The 24814-nt window shown below is 49.8% G+C and overlaps 1 protein-coding gene and 1 long non-coding RNA gene across 4 annotated transcripts in view; one reads left to right on the top strand and one right to left on the bottom strand.

Annotated features, from left to right (window-relative positions):
• Positions 1-5079: 5079 nt before the first annotated feature.
• LOC137775326 (uncharacterized) lies at positions 5080-24533 on the bottom strand. 3 transcript variants are annotated; one of them, XR_011076002.1, is made up of 4 exons: positions 24441-24533; positions 19604-19752; positions 10176-10231; positions 9753-9833 (listed from the first exon to the last, which is right to left on the bottom strand). It is a non-coding gene; the product is annotated as an uncharacterized lncRNA (long non-coding RNA). The 3 variants fall into 3 exon arrangements; XR_011076004.1 differs by lacking the exon at positions 24441-24533 and adding an exon at positions 19855-19951; XR_011076003.1 differs by lacking the exons at positions 9753-9833; positions 10176-10231 and adding an exon at positions 5080-5215.
• Positions 24184-24814, top strand: part of FAIM2 (Fas apoptotic inhibitory molecule 2) — a 33699-nt gene continuing 33068 nt past the window's right edge. The window contains exon 1 of the mRNA XM_068561100.1: positions 24184-24421. Within this exon, the coding sequence (XP_068417201.1) occupies positions 24407-24421 (15 nt within the window). The 5' untranslated portion in view covers positions 24184-24406. The remainder of the gene's footprint in view (positions 24422-24814) is intronic.

The following is a 24814-nucleotide window of genomic DNA, read 5'->3' as shown; positions in this document are numbered from 1 at the left end:
TCCTGGGGACCAAAAGGCAGGGTCAAGCTCAGAGTGTGACCAAGAGGACCGGCTCTGGGCCCTGCTCTCTCTCCTGTCCAGCAGGTCCCTGGGCAAGTCACAGTCCCAGGTATGGAAATCTGAGAGTGACTGGAGACTGAAGAGTGGAGCCCCTTGTGTTGCTGTGTGCCCTTGGATGGGCCACACAGCCTTTCTGGTCTTTCCTCTTTGGTCAAAGTGTTCATGATCCTGAGAGAGAAAGTGGCCCACTGACCCTTGATTCTGGGCAGGATCTCCCCTAACCTGGTCAAGTGTAAAATCTCTTACCTCCCGATATACCCAAAAGTGGTGTCATGACTTCTCTCTGTAGCCCATTAACCCCCAGCCCAAATTTGTGTATGTGTATGTTGGTCATTCAGTCACATGGTCATACATTTAGAACCCAGCGGGATCTTAGAGGTCATCTAGCCTATGGATCCCATTTTACAGATTACAACATGGAGTCCAGAGAGATTGTGACTTGCCCACGTTCTGGTCTGGACCCAAGTGTGGAAGGAGGCGAGGGCCCCTACTTGGGCTGTGCTTTCCCTTATTCATTTATTTATTTATGGCTGCGTTGGGTCTTCGTTGCTGCGCGCGGGCTTTGTCTAGTTGTGGCGAGCAGGGGCTACTCTTCGTTGCGGTGCGCGGGCTTCTCATTACAGTGACTTCTCTTGTTGCGGAGCACAGGCTCTAGGCGCGCGGGTGTCGGTAGTTGTGGCACATGGGCTCAGTAGTTGTGGCTCGCAGGCTCTAGAGCACAGGCTCAGTAGTTGTGGCGCACAGGCTTAGTTGCTCCACGGCATGTGAGATCTTCCCGGACCAGGGATCGAACCCGTGTCCCCTGCATTTGCAGGTGGATTCTTAACCACTGCACCATCAGGGAAGTCCCTGAGCTAAAATTATCATCTCATTTTTTATGAGATGAGGAAAATGAGACAGCGAGGTTAAGTAACTTTCCTGAGACCACACAGCTAGTAAGTGGGGAGGCGGAATTAGAATCCCAGGAGTCTGACGGGGTTTTTTTTGCTTTTATTTTTGTTTTGGCTGCGCCACATGGCTTGCAGATCTTAGTTCCCTGACCAGGGATCGAACCTGTGCCCCCTGCAGTGGAAGCGCGGAGTCCTAACCACTGGACCGCCAGGGAAGTCTCAGGAGTCTGACTTTAAGAGGACATTTTTAGTTGTGAAAGTGAACCCCTACCTCATACCCACCCTGTGAAATAATCAAGATAGGAAAGAAATGAGAAAGAAGGCTAAAGGACTCTGAATACTAAAGAAGTGGGGATTTGTGTGTTGTTTGCTGGTGGCTTGAAGGAGGGGGCCGAGACTCTGGAAAAGCAGAGGTAGGAGGAGGGTGTCTGTGGGGAGCTGGGCCAGGGAGGGTGCCCCATGTGGAAGCACAGCGACAGAATTCAGGACCACTGCTGTCTGACAGATGACGTGAGGTGTTTTCCTGCTCTGAGCCGAGCTGCAAGTGCCCTCCATTCTCCCCACGAGGTCGGTAAAAGTGGGTCACACACCTCAGCCCATGAGGCTGGAACTTTGGAGAAGGAGGGAGAAGGGACAGGGCAGATCTGCAGTCGGGCAAAGTGGGACAGAGTGAAAAGAGCAACCCCAGGCAGCAGCTGGCAGGAGGGGTTGGGAGTCTGCGGCTCTGGCCCCCTCAGGAAGCCTGAAAAGTATTGTAGGGTGTCAGATCCACGCAGTTCTGGGATGGAATGCGCGCCTTTGGATTTCTATGTAGGTTTGCCAGATAAAACGCAGGATGCCCAGGTACATTTGAATTTCAGAGAAATAACAAATTGTTTAGCATAAGTATATTCAAAGCAATATTTGGAGCACACTCATATTGAAAAATTACTCATTATCTGAAATTGAAATTTAACTGGGTATCCTGTATTTTTATTTGCTAAATCTGACAACCCTATTCTATGCGAAAGCAAAGAGGGAACCCAGAGGACTGAAGGCCTGGGGACATCTGGGTTTCAAACTAAATTCTCACAAGGACTTTTGGGGATGAGTCTTATTAGCCTCATTTAACACTGGAGGAAACTGAGGCACAGAGAGGTTATGAAAGTTGCCTGAGGTCGCAGGGCTGGTAAAGAGCTGAGACAAGCTGTAAATACATATCTGTCTGATTCAGAAATTCAGGCTTTTGCCCCCATGGTTGGCTGACTTCGTCCTCAAAGGCCAGGCAGTCCTGATAGCCGAGGCCCAGGTAGAGGCAGGAAGGTCACAGGATCAAGCTCCTGGGGAGACACAGAGACAGCTTCCTGCCGTTTCCCTCGCGCCTGTGGGGTGGGCCCCAGAGATGAAGAAGATGGGACCTTACCTGACCACCCTATGGCTCCCACTGCCCATAAGACAAGGCCAGACCAACTCCTTCATTTTGGGGCCCTGATACGCGTTGTTCCCTCTGCCTGGGATCGGTGTCACCACCATTTTCTCGTGGCTAACTCTTCCTCCAGGCAAGTGACTTTCAAACCTTTGTAACTGAGACCTGCAGGAAGAAATACATTTGATATCCTAACCCATAAACATTATCTCAATAGAAAGAGACAGATAACTAAAACTAACATTTCACAAAGCAATATTTCCTAAATGTGATGTTTTAAATTCCTCTACTCTATTTCACTAAAAAAAACTCATTTAGGTAACAACTACTAAACTGACTTCATGACCCACTAATGGGTTGCCACTCACAGTTTGCAAAACACTGTTTTTGATCCTGGCTGAAAAGCGCTTTCTCAATGGGTAAGAGGGGTGAGGAGGGGTCAGGAACAAGCTTATTCTCATTTAAGATGATTAGGTGTGAGTAAGGGGCGCAGGGGCAGAGAGACCTTTCTAATAATAACCCTGCCTGGTGAGGTAGTGAGTTCCCGAGCTCTTGGAGGAGTCCGATGAAGGCTGAGCAAACACCGGAGAAGCTGTGGCAGGAGCTGGTGCACCAGGCTGAGGGCTGGACAAGCCGACGAATGGGGTCACATACAGCTCCGCAGCATGGAGAAGCCCGGCATGCATGCTAATAAAGCTGCTGTATAGGTGGGCATCTGGGAGCCATTGTGGGCGCTAGCGGGAGGGGAGACCAGCCAGGAGGAGGACTTACTGCTCCTCCCTTGACTGAACTCCTCCCAGTCCCCGGCTTCCTTCCCCGTCACATCTGGGGAAGGCTGGCCAGGCTGGAGGCCCCAAAGAGCCAAGGGTGCCTTGGTAGCACCCTCCCTGGGGGGTGGGTGGGTCCTCCCTGCAGGGCTGGAGGGCAGAGGGGGAAGGGTTTGCCAGCTGACCCGGGAGAGCTTGTGTCTCTGTCCTATGGGGGGAGAGAGAGGAGTGGCGAATACCAGGGTCAGGCCGTGCTGGGGTCATTGCCAGATTAGGGAGTAGTAACGAGCTGAAAGTGTTGTGGGCAGTGCCTTGCTTGCAAAGGTCACCCAAACCTGTTTGACTTCCCACTCAGAATAGCTGCAGCTAAGCCCATGGTGCCTGCCTCCAGCATCCATGGCTCCAGCGATTGGGGGACCTGCAGGGCCCTGTTTGGGCTCTGGACAGGGCCCCTCTCCCCACCAGCACGCCATCATGCCTGCCTTCCTCCTACCCTGGCGTCACATCCCCTCTTGTCCCTCCCAGACCTCGGCCTCTGTCAGCCTCATACCTCTCCTCGAGGCTTGACCCGCCCATCAAGTGTGCGAGGCACCGAGCTAGGCTCACACAGATTCTCTCAACCAGTCATCTCAGCTATGTGAGCAAGTGGGCACCAACCCCATTGTACAGATTAGGGTAAGGAAGGCTCAAGAACATTAAGCTGGCTGCCACTTCCTCTGCCCCTGCCCCACAGTGCTCTGCTTCACCTCTGTGACGTCACGGATCATGCTGTCCAGGATGATTTGGTCAAGCTCTGAGGACAGGAACTGTATCGAATTCATCTTTGTTGTCCCAATGCTTAATACGTGATTGGCCTGGTGTAGACACTCATAAAAATGTTTGTAGAACGAACTGTCTGCCCAAGGTCAAACAGCTAGGAAGTAGCTAAGCCATAATTCAAATTCAGATCTTCCTGGATCCCAACCCAGTCCCACACCCTTCATCCTCCTCCAGGAAGCCTTCCCAGACTTACTCGGTCAAGGCAGCTTCTCCACCCCACTCCCCAGAATCCTGGGTATTTGCGTGTGTTCCTATCCCCCTTCTCCCTGCTCTCCCTGAAGTCAGGGACCTGGGATAGCGTCTCAGCCTGGCTCTGATTCCCCAGCTCTGCCCCCAGAACTCAAGAAGAACTCTGTGAATGCAGGATGCCCAGCCTGGGGGTGGAGGACCCAGGAGAGGAAGGCCTCAGCCAAACCAATGGTGCCTTCCGGCCTGTGGGCCCAGCCACCAGCCTCATGACCCCTGCTCATCCAACCACGATTCCGCCTGGTACTGGGCCTGCCAGCTTCTCATGAGAGCCTGTCCAGGTCTTGGTATTCTCCCAGGGTGGGTCCAGGTGGGGCACCTAATCCTCTGCTCATTTTGCTGCAATTCAATATCAGTCTCCAGTTTACACGCTCTGCTGCCATCCTTCCCTCCTCCCTCCAGCCTCAGCTGGGGGAAGGGAGAACTGAGTACTCTCCGTGGCGGTCCTGAGACACCCTTGGGAGTTCCCCCAGCTGACCACAGCCCCGGGCCTGCTCAGGGCTGAACGTTGGCCTTGGGACAGAGGGACCACTGTGCCCACCAAGGGAGCAAGACCTGATGTCCAGCGGCCTGGGGTGGATTCTGGGTCCACCTCATAGGCGGCCTGTCTGTGGAGTCCAAAGCCACTCAGGCTTTCCAAGCTTCCTGGTGAACAAATGTAAAAGTACCTGCACGTGGCAAGTGTTCAAAAATACCAGTTGAGGTTTCCCCAGGGGCTGAGGGCTTGTGGCTCTGGAGAATCCCTTCTTCACCCAACCACCCGCCTTGGGCTGCAACGTGGGCTCATCTGCCTTGGTTCTAGCTAATGAATGTTTTCTCAGGGTTTTAGGGCAGTTAAAGCAGTTCACTGTATTTAATTATTCATGCAACAAATATTTATTGAGTACCAGTCATGTGCCAAGCAGTGTTTTAGGCTCTGAGATATGTCAGGGAAAAAACAGACCGAGATCCTTGACCTGGCAGGGCTGACCGTACGGGCAGTTAATTAGACGGCGCCTCTCTGCCTGTTCTCCTCCACTTTAAGCAACCTGAAAAGAGATGGAAAGAAACTGTCAACATTGGAAAATAACAGTGCTTACTCTCCCATGTTACTTTCACCCCTGTCTTACCACCACAGCTTGAATTTAAGTCATGTCAGACGAATGTAATAAAAAGTGTGTGCTCTTCCTCAAAAAGTTAAACACAGAGTTACCATATGACCCCAAAGTTCCACTCCTGGGTTTAGACCCAAAAGAGTTGAAGTCAGGTGTTCAGACAGAAACTTGGACACACATGTTCATAGCAACATGATCCACAATAGCCAAAAGGTGGAAACAACCCAAATGGCCATTAACAGATGAATGGATAAACAAAATGCAGTATATCCATACAATGGAATATGATTTAGCCATAGCAAGGAATGAAGTACTGATACCTGCTGCAACGTGGATGAAACTTGTATATGTTACGCTGAGTGAAAGAAGCCAGGCACAAAAGATCGCAAAGTATGTGATTCCATTTATATGAAATGTCCGGAATAGGCAAATGTGTAGAGACAGAAAGTAGATGAGTGGTTGCCAGGGGCTGCGGGGTGGAGAGAGAAGAATGAGGAGTGATTGCTTAATGGGTACAGGGTTTACTTTTGGGGTGGTGAAATGTTCTGGAACAAGAGAGTGGTGGTTGCACAACATGGTGAATATACTAAATGCCGCTCAGTTGTACACTTTGAGACGGTCGAATGGTGAATTTTTTTTTAATTAATTAATTAATTTTTGGCTGCGTTGGGTCTTTGCTGCTGCTGCTGCTGCTGCGTGCAGGCTTTCTCTCTAGTTGCAGCGAGCAGGGGCTACTCTTCGTTGCGGTGCGTGGGCTTCTCATTGCGGTGGCTTCTCTTGTTGCAGAGCATGGGCTCTAGGCTCGTGGGCTTCAGTAGTTGCGGCACGCGGGCTCAGTAGTTGTGGCTCGTGGGCTCAGTAGTTGTGGCTCGCAGGCTCTAGAGCGCAGGCTCACTAGTTGTGGCACACGAGCTTAGTTGCTCCGAGGCATGTGGGGTCTTCCCGGAGCAGGGATCGAACCCGTGTCCCCTGCATTGGCGGGCAGATTCTCAACCACTGCGCCACCAGGGAAGCCCCATGAATAATATTTTTGTATAACAAATATGCCCTGAAGGGTGGCAGAATACACCATCTCCAAATAGACCCCTCTGACATAAGGATTATTTTGAGCTAAAGGCACTTGAAAAACAGCAGATTCGGAAAGGGCATTCTAATCTCCTCTTTTCTTCCTGAAAACAGGACATTAAAAACTCCCACGTGAAAGATTCCCTCCCTGTACCAAGAAAAAAAGATACATTCTCTTAAGGTTTGTCAAAGTCAAGAGCCTTTTGTACAAACAGACCTTGTTAAAGTAACTCTTATTTTCCTTTAGCCTCACCATATAGTTTGGTTACTTTTCCACAGTTGTCTCTCTTTGTTCAATCCAGTATAAAGGCAGTAGTTTTCACCACTTCTTTGGGTCTTATAGAAATAAAACTTATAGAAATGTGTATGCTTTTCTCCTGTTAATCTGTTTTATGGCAGTTTAATTCACAGGCCCAGCCAAAAAACTCTAAGAGGATAGAGGTAAATTTTTGCCTCCCCTACAGTCCCAAATATTGTGTGGGACATACTTATAATAAATTTGTTTTGGTTGTTTATCCGAAATTCAAATTTAACTGGGTGTCCTGGATTTTTATTTGCTAAAGTTGGCAGCTCTCGCCATTGATCAGCCAGTAGAACACTTTAATGACCATTACATCAGCTGTGTGCTGGCCTTTGCAGTCAAGGTCACACCCACAAGCTGGTATGACCTTCCTCTCAACAGATATGGCCTGGTGGCACACTTGACACCTCAGTGGAGTGAGGTACAAATGCTGCTGAGGGGACGGTCAGAGGCAAGACCAGAGAGTGAGCTTGGAAGTGGGTGGAGGCTGGCTTTGGGGAGACCTCAGTCAACAATAGTATTATTACTCCCATTTAACATCCAAGGAAACTGAAGCACATTTATTTAAAAATGTATTGAGCCCGATATCTCTCAAGGCCTGAGAGGAGAGGTTAATTGATTTACACAGGGTCCCCCAACTGGTAGATAATGACCTGTTGAACTCTGGTGGTCACTTACCTCTCTTGTTTGAGAATCTGAAACAACACATTGTATATACATTAGAATTTTCTGCATCTGTGTTTATCTCCTTTCCTACCCAGCTCCACTCCTCCAAGCCCACCACCCCAGGCTGGGACCCCCAGGCAGGCACAGTCTTATTTATCTTGGGATTCCCAGCCAGAAGCTCAAAGTGAGTAATTCCAGGGACAGTTATTCATGCGGGTCCTCTCTTTCCTGGATGCTGTACCCTAAGCCGCTGCTTCCCTGCGACAACGAGAATGACATTGGTCACATGCTCTCCACCTGCCCTGTTCCCCTGCCTCCAGGCCACGCATACCTGGGGGCCCTGGAAGGAGTTGGGAAGGGAAGGACAGATACTTGAGTGGGACAGACGACTAGGCGAGGCTGAAGACGCTTAGGATTAAGGAGGGAAAATACAAAATGCGTACCTATACAAGTGACGCTGTTTTGGTGTTAGCAGTTCTGGCATTTACTGTGATGGGTGGTCCCTAAAATGAAAGTTCAGTGGGGGAGAGGTCAGGGCAGGGACAGCTTCAGGGTCAATATCAGAGTCAAGATACTCAGGGAAGTGCTGAATATGTCTTAACATGCTAGAGCAGCATTGCATGACCGTCTCCTTCCCCTCACCCCACCCCTAACTCTCGCCCACTCGGCTCCAGTCACAGTGGCCACCTTGCAAGCACACTGTTGTACCAGGGCCTTTGCTCTAGCTGCTGACTGCTCAGAGTATCCTTTCCCCAGATATGCACTCAGCTACTCCCTCGCCTCCTTCAAGTCACCTTTGCTCATACTACCGAATGCTGCAACTCCTCCCCGAACCAACACTCCTCATTGTACTTTGCCGGTGCTGCTCTAACTACTAGAAAATTTTACCTATTTATCTTGTATTTTGCTCACTGATTTATCCCAAAGCTGCAGGATAGCGCTTGGCATAGGGGGTACTCAATAAACATGTGTTGTATTGAATTTATTGAACTGGATTTGGAAGGGACCTTGATAATCTAGTTGTTTCTAATCAGGTGTGCTTTCAGAGTTTCCCGTGGAGCTTGTTAAAATACCCCTACCTGAGTCCCTTCCCTGGATCTCCTGAGTCAGCTTGAGATGCTCCTCGAGGCTTCTGACATTAAAAACCCCTTCTCTGGGGCTTCCCTGGTGGCGCAGTGGTTGAGAATCTGCCTGCCAATGCAGGGGACACGGGTTCGAGCCCTGGTCTGGGAAGATCCCACATGCCGTGGAGCAACTGGGCCCGTGAGCCACAATTACTGAGCCTGCGCGTCTGGAGCCTGTGCTCCGCAACAAGAGAGGCCGCGATAGTGAGAGGCCCGCGCGCTGCGATGAAGAGTGGCCCCCGCTTGCCACAACTAGAGAAAGCCCTCGCACAGAAACGAAGACCCAACACAGCCATAAATAAATAAATTAATTAATTAAAAAAAAAAAAAACCCTTCTCTGGTGCAGTCTCCTCACTTAGCAACGGGTTTAAGGAGGGCCTGCCTTGCTCAAGGTCACAGCGAAGTCAGGGTCTGAGCTGGCAATCCCCAAACTCTCCCCCACTGGGGCCCTTATTAGTTCTTCAGGCAGATCTGGGGGAACCTCCTAGTGCAGCGCGGGGAACTCTCAGTTCAGAATATTAGTTATCAGAGTGAGTGTCTTCTGCTTTTGTTCTCTGTCTAGTTTTCTCCACAGCACCTCTAACTACTAGACATTTTACTTATCTTGTATTTTGTTCACTGATGTATCCGAAACCTAGCACATAGTTGGAGCTCAATGAATATCTGTTCTTATTACTTGCTGTCATATTCTTGGTAAGAAGTTGTTAGTTGCTTTGTGGCCTGAGCACGTCTCATAACTATTCTGAGCCTGTTTGCTAATCTGCAAAACGGCTAGCTCTCAGGATTGACATGAGGCTTCCACCTGATAATGTACCTCGAGAAGCTCCTTGTAAACCACAGATCACCATGCAAACCCAAGTTATCACCGTCATCAGTCCTCTTGCTTAATGCCTCCCATGGTCCCACACCTTCCCCTGCCCAAGGACAAAATTCCAGCTCCTTGTCCTAGAACCTGACGTTTCTACCTTGGCCCCAGCAGCCCCCTCACTCCATTTGCTGCCCCTCCTCCCTACACACCCTTCACTCTGGCCACAGAGTTAATCACCATCCTGAACAGGCCATACCTTTTCACACCTCCACACCGTCTCATAAACCGTTCCTCCTGCCCGGAATGCTCTCCTCCCTTTGCTACCCAGAGAACTGCAGCATCGCCTGCCTCCACAATACCCTGCTTCCTTGTCTGTCTGTACCCAATATGGAGTTGGGCAGCCTGGATTAGATTCCTGGATCTGCCACCTGCCTCAGGCAAAGTTGCTTAACCTCTCTTAGCCTCAGTTTGCTCATCTGCAAAATGGAGATATTAAGAAGACCCACCTGGGACTTTCCCGGCAGTCCAGTGGTTAAGACTCTGTGCTTCCAGTGCAGGGGGCGCGGGTTCCATTCCTGGTCAGGGAACTAAGATCCCACATGCCAAGTGGTGTAGCCAAAAAAAAAAAAAAAAAAAAAAGACACACCTTTTCTGGATACTGTGAGGATAACTTAGGGTCTGGCCTCCACCTGGCACACAGCAGGTGCTCAGGAAATGCTGCTCTTGGTGTTCTTATTGATACCTCCCCCCTCCCAGCTGCACCCAGGACCTCTGCCCTCCCTACCAGCCAGGTAGGACCTGGACTGTCCTCTAAGACTACTCGAGGGCCACCCAGGCCTCTCTGGGGAAGCAGAGGGAACTTTCCTGCCCTTACTGATTAACAAAGGAATTAGGATGAGAACCATAACAGCAGTGGACATAGAACCTACCAAGAACAGCTGCATTCTTAGGCAAGAGGCCTGCATCTCCGCAGTTGAGGGGGAGCCTGGGGAGGGAGAGAACACAGCTGCAACAGAAGTTTTGCCCCCTTCCCCATGTGCCAGACCTGACTGTGCTCCATTTCTGAGGGGAAGTGCCAAGGGGCAACGATAGGCCTGCTCGCCCTGACTTTCCCAGGTTAGTTCCTTGTTCCATCCCTCGCTCCCATGGTGGTTACTTCTACAACCACCAATAATTCTCACTAATTATGCACCAACCGCAGGCCAACACCATGAAAATAGGGTACCGGCTAAGACTGTGAGCTTTGGAGTCAGGCCAAGGGCCTGGCATGCAGTAGGCATACGATGAAAGATCATCACCAGCTCAGATCTTCGCAATAACCATCAGATGACGGTGTGCTTTGGAGCCAGACTGCCCTGGGTTCAAGTCCCTGTTCCACTTCTTTCTAGGTGTGCAACCTTGACAAATTGCTCAACCAATTCATATTTTAGTTTCCTCCTCATCTCTAAAATGGGGATGATAATAGCTCCTACCTCATGGAGCTGATATGAGGATTACGTGCCATTATGTCTTTTTTTAAATTTTTTAAAAAATTAATTAACTTATTTATTTGTTTTTTTTTATGGCTGTGTTGGGTCTTCGTTTCTGTGCGAGGGCTTTCTCTAGTTGTGGCAAGCGGGGGCCACTCTTCATCGCGGTGCGCGGGCCGGTGCACGGGCCTCTCGCTATCGCGGCCTCTCTCGTTGCGGAGCACAGGCTCCAGACGCGCAGGCTCAGTAATTGTGGCTCACGGGCCCAGCTGCTCCGCGGCATGTGGGATCTTCCCAGACCAGGGCTCGAACCCGTGTCCCCTGCATTGGCAGGCAGATTCTCAACCACTGCGCCACCAGGGAAGCCCGCCATTATGTCTTTAAAGAACTTAGCACTATGCTTGGACGATGGTAAACACTCAATAAATATTAGTTATTATTAACCGTTTTCCTCTTTGGGGCATGAGGAAATAGAAAGAAAAATTAAGTAACTCTACCAAGGTCACCAAGCTTGTAAATAGTAGAGCCAGGATTCCACCTCTGGGTTGTTTACCTCCGGAGTTGGAGTTCTCTCGGCTTTCCCACGGTTACCTTTATTTTTATTACCCTCATTCAATAAATTTCAGCCAACAAGTTTTAAACTATATCCTAACTATAGCGGCAATGATTTGAAACGCTTCAAATATATTTAAATTCACGAGTTCATGATTTTTTTAAAAAATCGATCACTTTTGGGGATGCTAAGGAAGTAACTCATTAGTTTGGAAACTGTAAATAAAGGGAAAAGAATCAAGCACTGATCTGCTTTTCCTGTATAGTTTATAAAAGTTAACTCAGGTTAACCAAATAGTTGAGAGAGGCAAGTTTCTCTTAGTAAAAGAATTTTAGGGACTTCTCTGGTGGCGCAGTGGTTGAGAATCCGCCTGCCAATGCAGGGGACACGGGTTTGAGCCCTGGTCTGGGAAGATCCCACATGCCGCGGAGCGACTAAGCCCGTGCGCCACAACTACTGAGCCTGAGCTCTAGAGCCCTCGAGCCACAACTACTGAGCCTGAGTGCCACAACTACTGAGCCCGCGTGCCACAACTACTGAAGCCCGAGCGCCTAGAGCCCGTGCTCTGCAGCAAGAGAAACCACAGCAATGAGAAGCTGCACACCGCAACGAAGAGTAGCCCCCGCTCGCCACAACTAGAGAAAGCCAGTGTGCAGCAACGAAGACCCAACACAGCCAAAAATAAATAATAAATAAATAAATTTATTTTTTTAAAAAAAGAATTTTAGCTATTAAATGCGGAGGAAGATGGAATCTCACTATTCTGCAACCCCTAATGAAATACTGGAGGGAAGAACTGACCAGCAGCACTGCTCACATTGTCTCTGAGATGGAAGAACACACCATTGCCTACGGGGTTACTGTCCCACATGTTGAACCTGAATCACATCGAGCCTCTAGACAGAGGGGTGCAACAAAATTCCAGACAGTGGGAAACTCTACAGAACAAATGACCTGGTTTCTTCAACAAATATATTGTAAGGGGTGGAAAAAAAGAGGAAAAGGGGGAACCTATAGTTTAAAAGAGACAGCAATCATTTGCCATATATAGACTTTATTTGGACTCTGATTTAAACAAATTGTTTTAGAAATGAGACAATTAGAGAATCTGAACAGTGATTGGATATTTGATGATATTGACATATTATTGTGAATATTTTAGTAATAATGGTAATGTGGCTATTTTTAAGTCCTTTTCTTTTAGAGACACATACTGAAATGTTTACAGATGAAATGATATAATGGCTGAGATTTGCTTCAAAAGAACCCAGGGGTGGACTTCCCTGGCCGTCCAGTGGTTAAGACTCCACGCTTCCACTGCAGGGGGTGCGGGTTTGATCCCTGGTTGGGGAACTAAGATCCTGCATGCTGCGCACGGGCGGCCAAAAATAACCCACCAGGGGTATGTTGGGGGTATAGATGAAACTCAGTGACCTGATAATCGCTGAAATAGGGTAATGAGTACCCTACTTCGTAATGAGTTCATCATATTATTACTTCATTTTTGTATGTTAAAAAATTTCCATAATAAAAACTAAAAGAAAAAACTGAATGATACAAAACCATTTTGTCTCACTAACCGTGCCTAGTTATTACTCTTCTTTGGGCCTCATTTCCCCAAATGTGAAGTGAGGGAGCTAGACTACTTCTAACATTGAGTGTTTACCGTGTGCCAGGCACGGTTCTAAGTCCTTGATTTGTTTTCAGTCATGGAATCTCTGAACCACCCTATGGGCAGGGGACCTGTATTGTGCCCATTTTCGAGGTGAGGAAGCTAAGGTCTAAAGCGGTTAGCTAACTTGCCCAAGGTCACACACAGCAAGTGGAGAGGCTGAGAGTTAAACCCAGGCGTTCCAGCTCCGGAACCCCAGTGCTTAAGTTCCACAATAGGTTGCTCTCAACACGCAGCACTAATCATCCATCCCTCTGAGCTCCTCTGGGGTCCTTTCTGTATCCTCAAGCCCTCCCTGATCCTGCTGCCTCCTTACCTTGCCTGCTGCTGGGCAGAAGAGGCTCGCTGAGGGTGGGGGCTGTGGGAACCTGGGAACTGGACCCCACCTCGAGACTTGAGGTGTGTGAGAAAGGAGCTGATCCATGACTTGGGCAAGGGTGGGGTCCTGGCTTGAGATGGAGGCAGAGCTGTGCCAGACAGGAGTAGCTGAACCTGCTGAACTCTACCCCAGGCACGTGTGCACACCTGGGGAAGCACCAGGCCAGGGCTAGAGGGCTGACTGCAGGAGGGGGAGGAATCTGCTCCCTTGAAGGGAGCAAAGAGGCAGGAGGCTGGATGCAATGACCTCGGGGTGTCCTCACTGGCTGTTCCCTGTTGTCTTCAGCTCCTAAGGAGTATATACGAGTTTGGCCTGGCTGTTCTCTGGAGACTATAATTTAAGATTTAAGAATTAAAATCTCCAAATATTCCAAGTGCTGTAGCCACCCAGGCGGGCCCGGCAGCATCTCAGCACCATCCTCTGCTGTCTGGATTCTCTCCCCATCCTATCCCTTGCCTCATTCCTTAATGCAGTGCCTGTTTTCAAGCGCTCACCCTATGGTAGGCACTGTGCTTGGCACTGAAGATATGAAGATGAATAAAACAAGCTCTTATTTATCTCGGGGAGCTCATAGTCTTCTAGGGAGGCAGACATATGAACAGAGAAATATGAATGTGAAAGAGAAAATACCTGCTCCAAACTCCCGTCTTCCGGGAGCCTCGTCAGCACAGCTATCCCCCTGCACATCCCTCCCCATCTCCAGCCTAGTCTGGATGGATCTTATCTCAACATGTCACAATCCCTCTCCATCTGAGTCTCCCCCATAACATCTCCCCATGGGTTTTCTCTCAGAAGAGTGGGCAGTGGGGAACGGTTCAGTCTAGATCAGCACAGTTCAGTAGAAAGAAATATGTGAGACACAAATGCACCTTTGTAATTTTTTTTTTTTTTTTTTTTTTTACTTAAAAAAAATTTATTTGGGCTTCCCTGGTGGGGCAGTGGTTAAGAATCGCCTGCCAGTGCAGGAGACACGGGTTCGAGCCCTGGTCCGGGAAGATCCCACATGCCGCAGAGCAACTAAGCCCGTGTGCCACAACTACTGAAGCCCGCGGGCCTAGAGCCCGTGCTCTGCAACAAGAGAAGCCACTGCAGTGAGAAGCCCGCGCGCCGCAACGAAGAGTAGCCCCCGCTCGCCGCAACTAGAGAAATCCCGCACGCAGCAACGAAGACCCGACGCAGCCAAAAATAAATAAGTAAATTTATTTATTTATTTATTTATTTATTTATTTATTTATTTTTGGCTGCGTCGGGTCTTCGTTGCAGCACGCAGGACCTTCGTTGATCTTTTCTTACGGTGCACCGGCTTCTCTCTAGTTGTGGTGTGTGGGCTCTAGAGAGCATGGGCTCTGTTGTTGTGGCACATGGGCTTAGTTGCCCCATGGCACGTGGGATCCTAGTTCCCTGACTAGAGATCGAACCCGCGTCCCCTGCATTGGAAGGCGGATTCTCAACCACTAGACCACCAGGGAAGTCCCACATTTGTAATTTCAATTGTTTTAATACCCCCATGAAAAAAGCAAAAAGAGCAAGTAGAATTACCTTTAATATTTTATTTAACCCAATATACCTAAAATACTGTCACTTCAATATGTAGTCAATATAAAAGTTTATGAATAAGATACTTTACATTCGCTTTTCATACTGTCTCAATAGCAAAAAAGCCCCAGACAACCTTGATTAAAAAATAGGCAAAGGTAGGGGGGAAAGGGGGGGAGGGATAAATTGGGAGATTGGGATTGACATATACACACTGCTATATATAAAATAGATAACTAATAAGAACCTACCGTATAGCATAGGGAACTCTACTCAATACTCTGTAATGACCTATATGGGAAAAGAATCTAAAAAATAGTAGATATATGTATATGTATAACTGATTCATTTTGCTGTACAGCAGAAAATAACACAACATTGTAAATCAACTATACTTCAATAAAAAAATTTTTTAAATAGGCAAAGGAATTGAATAGACATTTACATTTCTCCAAAGAAGACATACAAATGGCCAAAAAGCATATGAAAATATACTCAATATCACTAATCATCAGGGAAATGCAAATCAAAAATACAATGAGATACCACATCACACCTGTTAGGAGGGCTATTATTTAAAAAAACAACTTGATAACAAATGTTGGTTAGGATGTTGAGGACCTGGAACCCTTGTACACTGTTGGGAGGAATGGAATGTAAAATGGTGCAGCCACTATGGAAACAGAATGGCAATTCCTCAAAAAATTAAAACTAGAACTACCATATGATCCAGCAATCCCACTTCTGGGTGTTTATCCAAAAGAATTGAAATTAGGATTTCAAAGAGATATTTAGACTCCCACGTTCATTACAGCATTATTCACAATAGCCAAGATGTGGAAACAACCTAAATGTCCATCCACGCATAAATGGATAGAGAAAATGCGATATATATATATATATATATATATAGTAAAGTATGATTCGACCTTACAAAGAAGGAAATTCTGCTATATGTGACAACATGGATGAAACTTGACGACATTATGGTAAATGAAACAAGCCAATTGCAGAAGGTGAGATGCCGCATGATTCCCTTTTGTGAGGTATCTAAAAGTCAAACTCATAGAAGCAGAGAGTCGAATGGCGGCTGCCAGGAGGTGGGGGAAGCGGGCAGTGGAGAGTTGCTATTTAATGAGTACCAAGTTTCAGTTATGCAAGATGAATAAGTTCTAGACATCCCCTATATAATATTGTGCCTACAGCTAACAACACTGGATTGTACCCTTAAAAATTGGTTAAGAGGGCTTCCCTGGTGGCGCAGTGGTTGAGAATCTGCCTGCCAATGCAGGGCACACGGGTTCGAGCCCTGGTCTGGGAAGATCCCACATGCCGCGGAGCAACTGGGCCCGTGAGCCACAGGTACTGAGCCTGCGCATCTGGAGCCTGTGCTCCGCAACAAGAGAGGCCGCGACGGTGAGAGGCCCGCGCACCGCGATGAAGAGTGGCCCCCACTTGCCACAACTAGAGAAAGCCCTCGCACAGAAATGAAGACCCAACACAGACATAAATAAACAAAAAATAAATTTAAAGTGTGATAATTGTATTGTGGTACGTTTAAAAAAAAAAATTGGTTAAGAAGGTAGATCTCATGTTAAGTGTTCTTACCACAACAAAGTTTTTTGTTTTTTTTTTTAAAAAGAAGTCAAAGTGCTCCAGAGGCACTGACCCAGGTCAACTTGCCCTCAATTCTAGCTTCCACCCCTGCTGTAGGGGCACCACCTGTGCCCCTTGTTTTCTTTTCTGGGCTCGCTGCAGCCCTTCCCCCAAGTGTGACAGAGCCCTCAGCACAGTGTCCGGGTTGGAAGGAGGAGTCCACGGCTGGCTGTCGGGCTTGGCAGCCAGACAGCCTGGGAAATGGGACCCTGCTTGGGAAATGGGACCCTGCTTGGGAAACGGGACCCTGGGCCGGCTCACGCTCTGGACTCTCTCCAGAAAAAGTCTGCAGATCTGTCTTGCGCTAGTGACTATCATCTCTGTCAGCTGTTCCAGGAACAGGTCTTTTTTTTTTTTTTAACTGAGGCTGATCAAATACTTGCAGCAGGCCTGGGACATCTCCCAGACCTCACTGTCACAAGTGCTGCAGAGAACAGGCTGCACAGCCTCAACCACACAGACACCACTGAAATATTTACGAGGCTCCTGGCTCATGAAACAGAGCTTTCCACTCAGGAGAAAGGGAAGGGACACGGCACATGTGAAGACCTACAGCATGTCACACCACTCAGGGAGTTTTACTTTTGGCTCAGTGGAGGAGCTGCCACTAACCCCATCTAACTGGTTAGAAAACCAGTATCTGAGGCAGGACCCCATGTGGCTTAGAGCTGGTCTCTGGGGTCCAGCTGCTGACTGCCAGCTGTGGGAGACCTTGGGCAAGTCACTTCACCTCTCCAAGTCTCAGTTTCCTCATCTGTAAAATGGAGATAAGAGGACCTACCTCTGTTGTCAAGGACTAAATGAAACAATCCATGTAGCACACTTAGCTCAGTGCCTAGCATTTAAGTGCTCAATAAGAGTTAGCTATTATTATTATTATTATTCCCCCAGTCACATCACCCTGTTCTCCACTGTTCCTAGGTCTCTTTTCCCCACCATTCCTCTCATGGCCCAGAACCATCTTTCCATGTTATTCCTGTGGGGATGATTTGCCCCCTGCTAGCAACCTCCTGGAGGCTGAATGCTTACCAAAAGAAATGAATTGCTAATGGTGGAATCTTGAGCCTGGTGTCCTCTTGGCCAAGGGCAGGCTGGGACAGGGGTCCGTCAAACCCCACCTCTTGGACAGTTGTCCGTGTGCCTGTGAATACAGCTGCCTTCCCTAGATCAGCCTCCAACCTCACCCTAGGCTAGGCCATCTTGGGATTAGCACAAAATTGGTACCTCACATTTTCCTTTCTCCATGCCTTTGTGTGCCATTCTCCTCTGCTGAAGGGCCTCCCTTCCTATTTCTGCCACCATGGTCTCTGTCTATTAAATTTTACTTTTTTGTTCCAGATGCAGTTGAAAAGCCACCTCTCCCAATCCCTTCTCATCTCCCAACCAAATATAACCACACCTCTTTCTGAACCTCCCCAAACCATAGTGTTGATAACCATCAATCATGCATGGTTTTGTCTGAAGGATATTGGGGGACAAACAGCAGTCTCTGCTGTACCTGACATTCTAGAATTTTATGGTTCTTTGTGGTATGCAATATAAGCTGGTGTTGGTTACAGGCTTCTGAACAATGATGGAGATGGTGCCCATTGTTACATAGTAGGTGTGTTAGACTGTGAGTTCCTCGAGGGCACAGATGGGTGTTCTGCACCTATGTCTCCCTGACACCCAGCACGGAGCTGGCTCACAGTAAGTTCTCGGTAAATCGTCTTGAATGCATGTTCACAACAGCTCCTGTGTGTCATGCCTACTGTGTCAGGCACTGTGCTAAGCCTTTTCCATATGGCGGCTCATCGAGTCCTCACAATCGCCCTATAAGATAAGCACTAATATTCCCCACTAAGAAGTAAACCCCGCAGGGTTGAGAATTGCATCTTTTGTGTTCGCTGCTGTATATACATGAGTGCTTGAGATGTAGTAGGCCCTCAGTAAATATTGGTTGGATGAGTGAATTAATTAATGGATGTCCATTACTAAGCTCCGAGAGGTTTAATGACTTGCCTAAGGTCACTCATGTGATAAGTGGCAAGGTCAGAATTTGCGCCCAGATGGACCTGGATCCAAAACCTGTATTCTTCACCACTGAACTCTAGCAGGTGGAAGAGATGGGGTGGGTGCTGAAAGGATCAAGATAACACAGTCCTACCTTTAAGGAGCTTTCCATCTGGTGGAGAAGCAGAAATGCACACGCGCAGCACACGGAACACAACAAGTGATTGTACAACCTGTGACCATCCCGGGAATCAGGGAGGGCGGGCGCCCACACCAAGACCCAGGGGAAGGAATGACTTCTCAAGGCACTCAACACTGCCAAGAGCAGCAAGAATGCGGTTTCACTCCATAAGCCACCCTTGCAGCTGGGAAGAAGGGTGATTCAGGGTGTTGGTGCTTGCCAAAGATTTCGTGTCCCTGAGCTTCGGAGACCATATCTGGGGAGGCAGTGTGTCCTGGGGTGAGGGGAGGGGAAGGCAGGAATGGACACCCCAGCACAGAGGTGTTGTGCAATCAGGTTATGACTGGCCAAGACAGGATGTCGGGCCCTTTGCTGTAGGGCTGGGGGGGGGTGGGGCGGGGGGATGGGAAGGGGGGAGGGGAGGTAGAAAGGGCCTGTAAGGATAGCAATGAGAGGGGTAGGGGGTCAGGGACCTGCAGGGCAGAGATAGGCTTCAAAACCTGTGGGAGGCAACAATGGCTGAGGCCCAGGTATACACAGGGGGTGCATTGGTACGCCAGAGCTGGCCCGGACCACCACCTCTTGCAGCCCAGCCTGAAATCTGCCCACTGCGAGCCACTGGGCTCTAGACCCTGCCTCTGCAGTTCTCTCTTCACCCTCGGGCGCAGGCGCTGCTGCAAGCTGGGTGTGCAGGCTTGAGTGTATGGGGGATACGGGGGAGGGTCTGGGGAGGGATGACTGGCTAGCTCTGATTCTGCCCACCTAGGAAGACTGGGAACGCCCAACTCCTCCCCCTCACCCAGTCTAAGTGTTGCCACTGAATCACTCTTGGGCTGATGGTCCCCTGCTGGGGTACATTCATTCCTCTTACCTTGGCTTGGCCCCCAACATGTCATGTAACTTTGGGTTAGTCACTCACCCTCTTTAGCCTTTCTCTTCTACGGCTGTAAAATGAGAAGTGACGCCGCTGTCCACACCATCGGCCTCCTCCCCTGGCACCTGCCCCAAACGGAGCTAGCTGGCAACCACAGCAGAACAAGGATCGGGATGGGCCGCCACAGTGTGAGCCTGAAGGGAAGGAAATGAAACAGCTGGAGCCCCCATGCTCCCCTGCCCGAGGAGCAGCCCTGAAGACACTGAGGCATGGTCTTCGAATCTCTCCACTCCCACCTCCGCTTGGTGGCTGAAGACGGTGACGGGGATTCTGGAGGCAGGAAAGAACTTCCTTCCATCTCCTCCATCCCCCAGTTGCTGCTCCAGGCCTGCTCGACCCCCCTTCCCTCCTTGGCCTCGCTCTCCAGGAATGTCCTCACATACTCTGTGATTCAGCCACTGCCCACATTCTAATAATGGCTGGTAGCCGCTCAGTCCCCGGCACCCATATTGCTCGACTCCGTGAGGCCCCAGGGCTGGGCTCCTGGGCAGAAGGGGCAGTGGTGTTCCCCTAGAATCCAGTGCATGGTGCCCCCTGAGCTGCATAAGGCCCTGCCTGGACCTCTTGACGACTGCCTACGGGACTTCTCCACCTGGATGTCCCACGGGCACCACAAACTCAACCTGACCCCATCTGAGCACATCAGCACCTTCCTCCCTTCTCATAACGGCACCATTCGCCCCGAGACTCAGCCCCCATCTCTTCTGATGTCCCTTCACCCCTTATCTATGTCCAGCCTCTTCTCAAGTCCTGTCAATCCTGCCCCAAGCCGATTGCCTCTCTCCATCTTTTCTGCCCCTGGATTGTTTGTCTCACTTTAAAATTACCAAACACACATGGAGCACTTGTTATATGCCTAGTCCTGTTCTGAGTGCTTTACCAATACTAACTCATAACCTTCATTTCACAGAAGAGGAAACTGAGGCACAGAGAAGTGAAGCATTTTACCCAGCGCCTGGACTTGAGCCCAGGCAGCCTGCTCTCAAGTCTGGGCTCTGAGCGCCCCTCACGGGAACTCTCCCGAAGTCTCCTTGCTTGTCTCTGCGCCTCCAGTCTCTTCCTCATTCAGTCCCTCCCACGTGTTGCTCACAGATGCATCCTTCTGCCCTTCTCGTTTAAGAAAATGCTTTAATGACAAAAGTGACTCCAGCAGTGTGGTCTTTCTGGAGCATGCCCTGCTCAGAAAACCTTGAAACCTGCCCCTTCTCCCCCAGCCCCATTTCCCTACTTCATGCTAACAGAATAAAGCCAATTCCCTGGGCTAGGGATTCAAGGATGTGACCCCAACGAGCTCCCAGCTCCTCTGGGGAGCCCCTCACTGTTCCCGGCTCCCCTCAGGCACCCTGTCTTCTAACCTCCCTGACGGCACCGGTTCCGGCCCCGGCACTGCACGGGGGTGAGTTCTGAATATGTGATGGATCGTTCCTCCTTGAGGAAAGGCTGCAGGTCTGATTCCTCTTTGAACCACCAGAGCATCTACCACAGTGTGTCGCACAGAGATAGGCACGACACACGTGATGAATGAATAACAGTGGAGCCAAGCTGCTTTATGAGGGTGGAAATTAATTATTTCATTAAACGACATTTGTGGAACCCCTAAGGCTAATAGCTCACTTACGCTGAGAGCTTATTATGTGCTGGTCACTGTGTGAAGCCCTTCATATATATTATCACTTAAACCTCTCTGCAGCCTTGTGAAGTCAGTACTATCACTATCCCCCATTTTATAAATGAGGAAACTGAGGCTCTGAGAGGGGAACTAACTTGTCCGGAGTCATACAGCCTTCAAGTAGAGAAGCTGGAATCAGAACTGAGGCTACCTGACTCTGAAGTCCGTGCTCTTGATCACCAGACCTCACTGCCTCCAGAGGCCAGCAAAGTGATAGACAAACATTCCAACATTTGGGTGATGTCTGAAGACCACATAACGGGACATATAAGTGATGTCAAGGTCATAGAGTCCAACATCTGAGAAACATCATAGCACTGACAATGTCAAAATGTCTGAGGAATATAAGGATTGTATATAATGTTGCCCTTTACTCAGCCAAACATTTACCAAGCACCCATTACATCCATGCCAGGCACTATTTTAACCCAAGGGTGTAGTGCAAAAATGTGTTCTCTCATATAGTTGATGGGGGGGGTGGGTGGAGAGAGAGAGAGACCAAAAAACTAAACAAAAAGTATATGTCAGATATATACACTACCAAATGTAAAATAGGTAGCTAGTGGGAAGCAGCTGCATAGCACAGGGAGATCAGCTCGGTGCTTTGTGACCACCTAGAGGGGTGGGATAGGGAGGGTGGGAGGGAGATGCAAGAGGGAGGAGATATGGGGATATATGTATATGTATAGCTGATTCACTCTGTTATAAAGCAGAAACTAACACACCATTGTAAAGCAATTATACTCCAGTAAAGAAGTTAAAAAAAAATTATATGTCAGAGGTGACAATTGTCATGGAAAAAAATAAAGCTGAGTTAGGAAAAAGGGACTGTCCAGTGAGCTGGGTGGGGTTACATTGGTGGCACTGCTACTTTTATAGGATCAGGAAGCCCCCCTCCCCACCCCCCAGTAAGGTGAAGTCTGAGCAGATCAGTGAAGTAAGTGGGGGAGTGAGCCATGCAGCGACGTGTAGATATCTCAGGCAGAGGACACAGCAAGTGCAAAGGCCTTGAGCTACGCTTGGCCCAGTCTAGGAACAGCCAAGGAGCCTGCGTGGCTGGAGCAGAGGGAATGGGGAGAGAAGGAGTAAGCAAGAGTCACAAACACAGGAAAATGCCAAGGCCTACATAAATTCAGGCTCTGTGTAACACTGCACGTCTGGGTAACAGTAATAGGATTCATTCATTCCACATGCCTGGCACTGTCCTCAGTCCTGCCAACACAAACACTGCTACAGACAGGATCTCTTAGAGTCTAACGGGGAAACAGACAAACTCCACAGTGCCACGGTGACAGGTGCTATGTCAGGGCGCTATGAAAGTACAGAAGAGCACATCTAACCCACACTAGGGACCAAGGAGGCTTCCTGGAGGAGACGGCACTTGAGCTGCCAAACAGGAGAAGGAAAATGCTCCAGAACACAGATGTGGAGAGGGAGGGGAAGGCCAGAACCTGGAATGCTGGGCAGAGCTTCAGCAGCAGTGCCAGGGCCAGGGAGCAGCTTGTGGGAGGAAGGGGTCAAGGAGAAGGGCTTGGGGAGGAAAGTGATGGGATGGGGAGGGGGTGGGGAAGGGCTTGGGTGTGTGGGGACTGACAGAGCATCTGCACAGGGAGGCCCAGGTTTAAGCAAGTGTGTTGGAAGTTGGTGGTTATGGAGTGGGAGATACCAGGTGAGTAGAGGTGATAAAAAGACTTCAGCAATTTACCTGCTGGCCCAGGGCCCTGCTATCTCACCAGCCATTAGGTGGGTCCACCTGGGAGATGACAGGGAAGCAGAAGGTAGGGGGCCACCCCCACCTGCACCAGATCTTGGTTTCTCATCCCATCCTACAAGGTTCAGATCCTTCTTTTAGGTAGATCTCTGTGTCCTCACCCTGGGGCAGCTCCAGGAGATTCCTCAAATAATAATAACTCAAATACTCACAACCCTTTGTGGTCTTCAGTGTGCTTCCACCATCATAACCCCTGTGTCTCACAGTAAATCTAGGATGGACAGAGCTCCGCTGTTATCCTCCTTTCCATAGGAGATGCTGCAGCTCAGAGAGGTTAAGGCTTTGTCAAAGTCACACGGCCAGTGGGTGACTAAATTGGGACTCGAGCCCAGCTCTTGAGATTGCAAATCCCACGGTAACACTGCAGCAACTGCAGAAAACAAGGCCCGGTGATGGCCAAGTCCCAAGGATAAGACTGGGAAAGGGGGTGGGACAGGCTCTGGAATGAGGAGGAGATGGATACAGGGGTGGTGGAGGCTGAGAATGGAGGCAAAAAGGGAGCAGTGTAGGGGGTTGGAGAGGTTTTGAGACAGACCTAGAGGCCTCTCCAGAAAGATCTGGTAAAATGTGCCAGCAGGGTTGAAAAAAATAGAAGCTGCATCCTCCTAGCCCCATGTCTCTGTGACAAGGTAGGGAGGGGCCTCTTGCTCCCATTTCACAGGTGGGAAAAGGGAGTTAAGGAGAGGTGCCCACATGGCTTGCCCAAAGGCCCACAGGAACTTAGGGCCCAGGGGGCCTTTTAGAAGCCGGTAGGGTAGACAAGACATCGGAGACTTCTCCCACTCCAGCGTGAATGACGAAATAGAGATGATGAGAGGAGAGGTGGTGATGGAGAAACCAGGGCCGCATCCAAAGAGGGAGGGGAAACAGGCAGAGGTACAACGGAGCCTGTCAGCGGCAAAGATGGTGGAGAGATAAGGCCCTGACACCCAGCTCCAGTTACAGGCAGACAGCATCAGCTGGTCTGGTGTCACGGACTCCCGGCGCCTCCTCCCGCCCGCTTGGACCCATCCACTTGGGCAGTTCCGCAGCGCAGAGCTGCCTGGTCCCTGAGGGGTGAGGATACCAGGAAGGAGGGGGCGGAAGGAAAGGGCTGTGCGCCGCCTCCTCCTCTTCCGCTTGCAAATCCGCAGAGGCCTCCGCCGCAGCCTCCAGGCCCGCCCTGGCCCGCTCCTCCCCCCATCTCCCGCCCCCCTCCCTGCGCCTGGATGGTATGCTCCGGTCCTCCTGGCCCGGCTGCAGTGGATGTTGCTAGAACCCACGCGGAGGAAGGAAGAGACGCAGGCAGGCTGCGGTGACCCAAGCGGCTGCCCCTGCCTCAGGGACCCCTTCCCGGAGAGACGGCACCATGACACAGGGAAAGGTACCGGCATCTCCCCCACCTGCATCATCCTCCATCCTCTGGTTCCCCCACCTCCCTGTCATCCTAAGTAAACTCTCAGGACCACTGTAAGCATCCTCCCTTGGCTCTTATGCGAAGGTCCTGCGTGGTCCTTGCTGAAGTCAGAGGCCCAAAAGGCCTGTTTCAAGGAATGGGTTGTGGCCTCTTCCTGCCCACCAGGCTCACCTCTCCTCCCATCTACATTCCACCAATTGCTTTGGCATCACAGGAGCCTTCACAGACGCCCACATCCTCTTAAGGAGTCAGCTTAGGCGGCTGGTGTGTGTGTGTGTGTGTGTGTGTGTGTGTGTGCGTGCGCGCGCGCGCATCCCCAGGGTGAACCCTGAGGGGCAGTCCCTATGGGGCATCCCCCAC

This window comes from Eschrichtius robustus, chromosome 13, assembly GCF_028021215.1.
Source record: "Eschrichtius robustus isolate mEscRob2 chromosome 13, mEscRob2.pri, whole genome shotgun sequence".
NCBI lineage: Eukaryota > Metazoa > Chordata > Mammalia > Artiodactyla > Eschrichtiidae > Eschrichtius > Eschrichtius robustus.
The sequence above is the reverse complement of the archived record's forward strand: the minus strand, read 5'-3'. Positions and strand labels throughout refer to the sequence as shown.